The following is a 9,765-nucleotide window of genomic DNA, read 5'->3' as shown; positions in this document are numbered from 1 at the left end:
ATCAAGTAATCATGTATGTAAAAGCTCTGGGTAGCATGAGGGCTTAGAGAACAGCTAATTGTAGCATGATTGAAATAGGAAGTCACTTTGGTTACTTGTAGACAAACTGATATACTTGTTCATTTTTTTTTCCCATTGTGATCATAGAATTTCATAATCATAGACTCTTGGCTTTGGAAGAGCATCACAGATAATCTAATGAACCATACATTAAGCAGTTAAGTAGCACAGGGGATAAAATAAGAGATTTTAAGTCAAGAAAATCTGAATTTGAATCTTTCCTCAGACACTTACTACCTGCATGACCCTTGGGGAAGTAATTGAGTTTTTCAGGGCCTCAGTTTCCTTACCTACAAAATAACGATGATAATAACATCCATCTCACAGCATTGTTTTCAGGTCAAACGAGGTAACATATACAATGCTTTGCAAACCCTTAAGCGCTAAATAAATATTATTATTATGAAGATGATTAACAATAAGTACCTTCTCTGTACCACCTCTAACAGATGGATTCAATATCTAACTGAATACCTTTAGTAGTGTAGTGGAGCCCACTTTCTCCTGAAATTTTCTTACATTCCATTCTTGTCAATGGACAAGAAATGGAAAAAGAAAGCATATTGGGCTTATCAGTGATTATTGCCCAGGGATTTTGTCTGGAACTTGAATCAGGTAAAGTGTGACACTCCCCAAAGAGATTGTTTAGTTCTTGTTATTGCAACCCTGGAATCTACTCCAGTACTTGGGACATTATAAACACTTAAAATGCTTGTTGATTGACTGGATACTTCATTTCCTTGGCACCCTTGCACCAAAGTCAGGAAAGCTGATACAGAGTCTAGGTGTGTTTCCAAAAGAAGCAGCCAGTTTAGGGGGCAAGGCTGACCAGATTGTCACCTCGTTTTCTTTGATCTCAGGTTACGTAGAATGTGAGTGAATGGAATCTACAATCTATATGTATTTAGTAGGAAGGAACTGAATCAAAACAAACTCAGGCCTCAATCTATGACCAGTAAGCCTTTTCCTAACATACCTCTGCTCCAGCCAAAACCTGGAGGATATGAGGGAAAAAAAGAGAATTTCAGGTAAACATTTTAAGGTAGAATGGCATGGCTCTTCAATTCACCTTCTTCAGGAGACAGACACCATTCAAATCTGGGTGACTATATTTCTGAGGTGTCATCGGGGAGACTTCCAGAGACTAGGTGATGTGCAACTTGAAAGCTAAATTCAAAATCATCTCTGTTTGCGATTATAAACCCTCAATATAAATAATAACATAAGTAACATGTCAGCAAAAGTAGAAATGGCTTTTGTGGCTTTTTAGAGAAGACATTGAGATGAAATGATTATGACCACTGCCTCCTAGAAAGACCAAAAATAACACTGTTCTCCACTTTGGAAATAGATCAAATGCAAGGACAGGTGACCTAGGAGATATGGTGACTATTCACAGCTCACTTCTATTCACATAAGTATATGAGAAAAGTCCTTTGGAGTCAGAAGACCTAGGCTCAAGTTGCAGAATCACCATTAAAAAAACAAGTTTTATTGATGCATTTTGTTCATATGTTACAAACATTGGCAGATTACTCCCACTTACTGAGAAGTCTTTTGTAATACAGTAAAGCAATTATGTAGAACTAACAGAAGAATGACCTCATCTGAAAGTACATATAACATTTAACAAGCTTTGCAACTTCTCCCTCCCCCAACACTATTTTTAAAAATTAACAGAAACCTATTTTTTTCTCTCTCTCTCTTCCACCTCACTCCATTGGGGGAAAGAAAAAAGAGAGAGAAAGAAATCAATTTCTTCTAAAAAATATGTATAGTCCAGTAAAACAAATTCCCTTATTTGCTGTATACAAAAATAGGTATATTTTAATCTTCACCCTAAAACTCTTACCTCTGTAATGGTCAGCTATGCTGAGGAAGGCCAGTTACCTCATTACTGGTCTCCCGGAATAAGGGACTGTCATTGAGCTGATCAGAACTTTTAAGGCTTCACAATATTGTTTGTATACAATTGTTATCATATAAATTGTTCTCTGAGTTCTGCTCATTTCATTCTTCATCAGTTTATAAAAGTCTTCAAAATTATTCATTTTTATAACATTTATTTGATAGTATAAAGTCTTCTTTGACTTCTTCTTTAGTTTCTATTTTGGATGTCTATATTATTTTGTTTGTTTTTCAGTGTATTTAAAAGATCTGTTTCTTCATTTGTGATAGCATAACAGTATTCCATAACATTTATATACCATGACTCATTCAGCAATTCCTCAACTGATGACTCTCCCATTAGTTTTAGTTTTGCAACCACAAAAGATTTGCTGCAAATATGTATTTTTTTCAAATAAAGAACTTTCTCTTCTTCTTTTGATTCCCTCTGCCCCCTCCCCCCCAGGTATAGGCCTATTAGTGATAGGGCAAAGGACCTATACTGTTTAGTAAATTATTCTGGTGCATAATGCCCAACTGTTATGCAGAATACTTATACTATTAATTATATGACTTGTACAATTAGCTATATGACATCTGAGTCTTTGTTTTCTCAATCTGTAAAATAGAAATAATGACACTGGCCCTACATCCCTCACAGAGTTGTGAGGAAAATCCTCTTTTAAACTTTAAAATGCCTTAGAAACATTGCAGTTATGTTCCTCCACAATCTAAATGGAAATTGCTTCTCCAGCCTCCTTTCACATCATTCTGCATGGGAAATCTCATATTCCATCCAACCTGGACCCTGGGCTGTTCACTGACCTGGATGTGTCACATTCAGCTTCTGTGCTGATTGCACTCCTCACCCTGACCTTTCAGATCCTCTATGCTATTCAAGGCTTAAATGGCCTGCCACCTACCTGGTTATCGTGTCCTTAGCCTCAAATTTCCTCAGCGGTCTTTCTATCCTCCTATATTTCTAGACTATGTTCATATTTCTTTTGATCCTGTCATATCCTATGCTGTATTATAGGTTATTTAAAAAGCCATCAATAAACATTTTGGTAGATAATTGGGGCTAAATAATTTGCCCAGGGTCATACAGCTAGTAAGTGTCTGAGGCTAGATTTGACCTTAAGTCCTCTTGACTTCAGTGCCAGTGTTCCATTTCCTGCACCATCTAACTGCCCCCTACAAATATAAATATATGTGTTTGTGTGTGTATTTTTAATATGGCACCAAAAAGAACACAATGGTTCAGAATGTCAATATAGAACTAAAAAGCGACAACATTGAGCACCACTTTTGTATTTAGACGATAGTTATCTTCTTTTTTTAAATGTAGTATTTTATTTTTCCTCCAATTACATGTAAAAACAATTTTCAACATTTGTTTTATTTAAAATTGAGCTTGAGGGGGTGGAGCCAAGGAGTCAAAGAGGCAGGAAAACTGTGAGGTCCCCACATAAACACCTCAAATACCTATAAAATATAACTCTAAACAAATTTTAGAGCTACAGAACCCACAAAGAGACAGAGAGAAACAAATATCCTGCTGAAGGCAGGCCGGCAGGCCTACAGGAAGGGTTTATCACAGCATGCTGGGAGCCAAGCTCAGTCCCACATGAGACTGTGGTTTTAGCCCCAGGATGACACTGACCAAGAGTGGCTGGAGCATACTTCAGGACAGTGGATCGCCAGCAGCTGTGGGGATTTCCAGAATTATCAACCCATAAATTCCAAAGGAAAAGTAAAAGGTCAGTGTGGAACTCTATTAGAACTGAGGGGGAAGGAGGAGTGGTCTGGCCCCTGCCCACAGAGGGCTTGCCACAGCTGAGGCATGGTGGCTGTGCAGCTGCCTCCACATGCCTGCTTCAGAGCTCCTGGCTTGAAGATTGTATGGGGACCAAGTAACCATTCAGAGGGTAATCACTCTTAATTTAACCTGCTTGGATCTGGATAATGGTTTTGGCTAGAGGTCCTGGGATGCATGACCAGTGAGCCAGAGCTTGTGGTGTCTGAATAGAGGGTGCCCAACTAAGGGCTCCAGCAACTGTGAAAACCCCAGCGATTTGGGACAAAGCTCTCCTCTCTGGAAGCAGAGTTCTACTGTGGCAAAGAGTTCAAAATTCAAGTAATCAAGTGGCAACATAAGCAAGCAAAGGAGGCAAAGCAAGATAGCAATAAAGTTTTAAATTCCTTTTTTGGGGACAAAACAATCAAAGCATGGAACAGGAGGAAGAAAATGAAGTCAGAACTCCTGCACCAAAAGCTTCTAAGAAAAATATGAACTGATTACAGACCATGGAGGAGCTCAAGAAGGATTTTGAAAATCAAGTAAGAGAAGTGGAGGAAAAATTGGGAAGAGAAATGACAATGATGCAAGAAAATCATGAAAAGAGAGTCAACAAACTGACTGAAGAAAATAACACCTTAAAAATAGACTAAATCAAATGGCAAAAGAGTCCCAAAAAGCCAGTGAAGAGAAGAATGCCTTAAAAAGCTGAATTTGCTAGATGTAAAAAGAATTTCAAAAGCTTTCTGAAGAGAATGATTCCTTCAGAATTAGACTGGAGCAAATGGAAGCTAATGACTTTGTGAGAAATAAAGTTACTATTAAACATATCCAAACAAATAAAATATAGAAGGTGAAGTGAAATATCTCATCGGAAAAATCACTGATCTGGAAAATGGATCTAGGAGAGAGAATTTAAAAATTATTAGGCTACCTGAAAGCTATGATAAAAAAGAACCTAGAAATCATCCGTAAAGAAATTCTCAAGGAAAATTACCCCAATATTTTAGAACCAGAGGGAAAAATAGAAATTGAAAGAATTCATCTATCACCTCTTGAAAAAGATTCCCAAAGGAAAACTCCCAGGAATATTATAGCCAGGTTCCAGAATTCCCAGATCAAGGAGAAAATATAACAAGCAGCCAAGAAGAAATAATTTTAATATTGAGGAAATGCAATCAGGATAGCACAACTTCTGGCAGCTTCTACATTGAAGGATTAAAGGGCTTGGAATATGATATTCCAGAGGTCAAAGGAGCTAGAATTAAAACCAAGAATCACCTACCCAGCAAAAGTAAGTATAGTGTTTCAGGGAAAAATATAGTCATTCAATGAAATAGAAGACTTTCAAGCATTCTTGATGAAAAAACCAGAGTTGAATAGAAAATTTGACATTCAAATACAAGAAGCAAGAGAAGCATGAGAAAGTAAACAGGGAAAAGAAATCATAAGGAACTTATTAAAGTTGAACTATTTACATTCCTACATGGAAAAATGATACTTGTATCTTATGAAACTTTTCTCAGTATGAGGATAGTTGAAGGTAATATAAATATATGCATATATGTATACATATATATATATGTCTATATAGGAGGGTATATGTACTATGAATACATATGTGAGTGTGTGTATATATATATATATATATACAGTTATACATAGACAGAGGGAAGGATCAATTGAGTAGGAATGGATGATATTTAAAAAATAAAATTAAGAGATGAGAGAGGAATATAATGAAAGGAGATAGGGAGAGAAAGAATAGGGTAAACTATTTCATATAGAAGAGGTAAGGGAAAACTGTTACAATGGAGGGGAAGAACAGGAAAGCAAAAGAGAATGGGTCAACCTTACTCTCATTGAATTTGCTTTGAGGAGAGAATATCATACACATTCAATTGCATGTCTTAATCTACAGAAAATTAGGGGAGAAGGAGATAAGAGAGGGGATTATAGAAGGGAAGGCAAATTGTGGGGGGAGGGTAGTCAGAAGCACACACTTTTGAAAAGTGACAGGGTCAAAGTAGAAAATAGAACAAGCGAAGGATGGGATAGGAGGGAGAGAAATATAACCAGTCTTTCACAATATATCCACTATGGAAATGTTTTGCATAACTACACATGTACTACCTTCATTGAATTGCATATCTTCTCAGTAAGGGTGGGTGATGAGTGAAGAAGGGAAAGAATCTGGAATTTAATATTTTAAAATCAAATATTTAAAAATATATTATTTTTTTTACATGCAACTGGGAAATAAGATATACAGGCACTGGGGTGTGAATTTCCATCTTGCCCTACTGGAAAGGTTGAAGAGGGAAGGGGGAGGATATAGGAGAGAGGAGATTGGGGGAGGGGTATTCAGTGGGATCACTGTTTTGGGGTGGTGGGTAGGGGAAAGATGGGGAGAAAATATTTAACTCAAAATTTTGTGGAAATGAATTTTGTAAACTAAAAATAAACATAAAAGCTCTTCCTTTGAGCTGTCCTAGGTAATTATTCAAAATGGTGAGGTACTCTCTTGATCCAGAAAACCCCACAAAATCATGTAAGTCAAGGGGTTCAAATCTCCGGGTCCCCTTCAAGAACACCCGTGAAACAGCCCAAGCTATCAAGGGCATGCATATCCGAAAAGCTACCAAGTATTTGAAAGATGTCACACTGAAGAAACAGTGTGTTCCTTTCCGTCGATATAATGGTGGAGTTGGCAGGTGTGCCCAGGCTAAGCAATGGGGTTGGACACAGGGTCGGTGGCCCAAAAAGAGTGCTGAATTCTTGCTGCATATGCTTAAAAATGCAGAGAGTAACGCAGAACTAAAGGGTTTGGATGTGGATTCTCTTGTCATTGAGCATATCCATGTTAACAAGGCTCCCAAAATGCGATGGCGTACTTACAGAGCTCATGGTCGAATTAACCCATACATGAGTTCTCCCTGCCATATTGAGATGATATTTACTGAAAAGGAACAAATTGTTCTTAAACCAGAAGAGGAGGTTGCTCAAAAGAAAAAGATATCCCAGAAGAAACAAAAGCTTATGACACGGGCGTAAATATGACATTAGAGTGCAAATAAAAGTGAAATGAAACAAAAAAAAAATAAACATAAAAAATTTGAGTTCCAAATTCTCTCTTCCCTTCCTCTCTCCCTTCATCGAGAAGCCAAGAAATTTTATATAAGCTGTACATGCAAAACATATTTCCATATTAGTCATATTGTAAAAGAAAACATAGGCATAAATTTTTAAAAAAGAAAAGCATAGTATAAAAAGTGTACTTTGATCTGTATTCAGTCACCATTAGTTCTTTTTCTGGGCATGAATAGCAGTTTTCATCGTAAGTCCTTCATAGATGTCTTGGATCGCTGTGTTACTAAGAATAGCTAAATCATTCAGTTGATCAGATGATGACTATGTTCACCCATGACCTTGACACAAGGTCATAAGTACCTGGGGTCACAGAAGATAGATACCTACTAGAGCTGGACTCAGAAAGACCTGAGTTTGAATCCTGTCTTTTTAATCTTGTCTCAGAAACTTTATTGCTATGTGTCACTAAGCAAGTCACTTAGGCCCTCCCTCTAAATCTCAGTTTCCTTATCTTAAGAAAAGCGAGAATAACAACACTTCAGGAGATTGTTATGAGGCTCAGATGAAGTAAGATATGCCCAATTTTAGCCATTATTCTTTTCTTTTTTATAGTTATTACACAAATGTGCTCAAGTCAGTCAGCAATGGCCCACAAGAGCTTACTGTCTTTTTTTTTTTTTTTTGCTTTTTGGAGAGGTGAAGGCAGGGCAATTGGGGTTTAGTGACTTGCCCAAGTCACACAGCTAGTAAGTGTTAAGTGTCTGAGGCTAGATTTGAAACCAGGTCATCCTGACTCCAGGGCCGGTGCTCTATTCACTGAGTCACCTAGCTGCCCCTTATTGTCATTTTTTTTTATTGAGAGCATTTATGACACTATTATTATTGCTGTTGTTGTTATTAGTATTATCAAAAGAAGAAAAGGCTTTATCTGACCTTCACTCCAGACTCAACACTAAGGGAACACTTTGTCTTTTTGCAAGTGGATAGCAATATTGAAAACATATGTTATAGCTTGAATTTGCCCAAAACCTGGAAATAAGAACCACGGTAGGAGGTATTCCTTCAATCTTTCTATCCCAATCAAAATTAAAATGAATATTCAGCTGGTACTGGGGATGTATGATTTCCAATCTAAAATGGCTTTAATATTTTTTCATATTAATAGATTGGAATATAAAAGGGTAATAAGAGAAATCCACAGACCTATATAATTTTTAAGTTTTATGTATGTGAACCTGCATATATTGGATATGATGTTCATGCCCATTAATAATGCATGCAGTCTGGAAGAATCTGGGATTTAAACTGGGTAGTTGGAGATGAATCACCCAATATTTCCTGTGTCTCTCTAAAGAGTGCAGGGAGAAAGAGACCCAGGAAATATAGCCTAGATGGCAAAGAAAGGAAGTAGATCTGCCATTATTTTATTTACCATCCTACCAGAGGACATTTCACATTATCCTGGATCTACCTCTAACTTGATCAATATGAATTCTTTTAATTTTTAACACACATCTCTTTGTTGTTGTTCAGTTGTTTTAGTGGTGTCTAACTCTTAATGACCCCATTTGGGGTTTTCTTGGCAAAGATATTGGAGTGGTGTAAAGTCAAGCATGAGCAGCTCTCCAGAGGACTGCCACTATGAATAGCTTTAAGGTTCTGATCACATAGTACAGTGAACTCTCTATTTATTCAGCAGTAAACTAAGGCAAAACATTCACAGAAACTAAAATATAGCATTCACAATGATATAACATAACAACTTATCACTACAGAGGTCACATAGTTTTCACTAAAGTGACCACATAGTTTTAAACAGAAGATATCATCCAGGAAGTCCTTAACTCAGTCATCCTTAAGAAGCAATCCTCCTTAAGAGACACAAAGTAAGAAGTCCCACCCCTAGATCACATTGTCTTAATCTCTCAGTCAAAAAGTCTCCTTTCTTCTTGATTGGAGATTAGTTTACAATTATCCTTAACTCAATCATCTTAAGAGGTACAAGGTACAAAGTACAAAGTCCTCCCATCTCTAGGCCACAGTAAATCATGATCTTCTCAGTCAGCACTAAGTACCCAAAGAGATGTCTTTGCATCTTGACTCAAGGCTGCCTCCCAGATTCCATGGTTCTTCTTCCATGGGTCCAGTTCTTACCTGAATCTGCCCAGCTGTCACCTGGATTCACAAATGGGCAGTTCCTAGCTCCTATTCCAGTTCCTGCTCACAGTGACCAGTACAGACCTGCAAAGCCTCTGTTTCTGGGAAGAGAAAACTTAACAGACCCACAACGATATCTACACACATCAAGCTTAGCAGAGTTACAACAATATTCATGCACATTGCCAGCACTACCATCAATTTACTTTCTGCCTATGCAATCAACACAGACCAGAAGACAGGGTCTCTGTCTAAGAAATCAACATAAATCGTCAGTAAAGTTCCAGGACCTCTGAAAATATCAGTAAAACCCTCCTTCAGGACTTCTGTAAACAGACAACAAGAAAGTCCTCTTTAAGGGCTTCTGAACCAGAAGTAAGGTCCCAGGGCTTCTGTAACAACAGCAATGTCCTCTATCAGCAGACGGATCTGACAAAGTAACATCAACACAGACAGACAAAATTCTGGCACCACAGTCATGCTTCCTACCAGTTCTATTCTGTCCCAGCTTTGGCTTCTGCTTCTATGTGGTGGTTCTCCTTCCTGTCCTACCCTTCCTTTTGCATCAGCAAGTTACTCCCACCTTAAAATCACAAGGGGCTCAAACAAGGTGCTATATACTCAAGTAGATAAAACAGGGTACTAAGTACTTCTTTGTTTGCCATCACAAGTGGTTTGGCATTTCCTTCTCCATCACATCTCTTAGATTCCTACTATGTGCTAGACACTAAGGTTAGAAAAATATAATTCATCCAGAACCTAAAATCAAGTGG

At 37.6% G+C, this 9,765-nt stretch overlaps 1 protein-coding gene across 1 annotated transcript; it reads left to right on the top strand.

Moving 5' to 3' along the window:
• Positions 1-6,215: 6,215 nt before the first annotated feature.
• LOC138159609 (large ribosomal subunit protein uL22-like) lies at positions 6,216-6,814 on the top strand. Its single transcript, XM_069085935.1, has one exon. The coding sequence runs from the start codon at positions 6,254-6,256 to the stop codon at positions 6,797-6,799; it is 546 nt and encodes a 181-aa protein (XP_068942036.1). The 5' UTR covers positions 6,216-6,253; the 3' UTR covers positions 6,800-6,814.
• Positions 6,815-9,765: the final 2,951 nt, after the last annotated feature.

This window comes from Petaurus breviceps, unplaced genomic scaffold (assembly GCF_028583685.1).
Source record: "Petaurus breviceps papuanus isolate PSGF00001 unplaced genomic scaffold, PetGlider_PUasm1.0 176, whole genome shotgun sequence".
NCBI classification, from domain to species: Eukaryota; Metazoa; Chordata; class Mammalia; order Diprotodontia; family Petauridae; genus Petaurus; species Petaurus breviceps.
The sequence above is the reverse complement of the archived record's forward strand: the minus strand, read 5'-3'. Positions and strand labels throughout refer to the sequence as shown.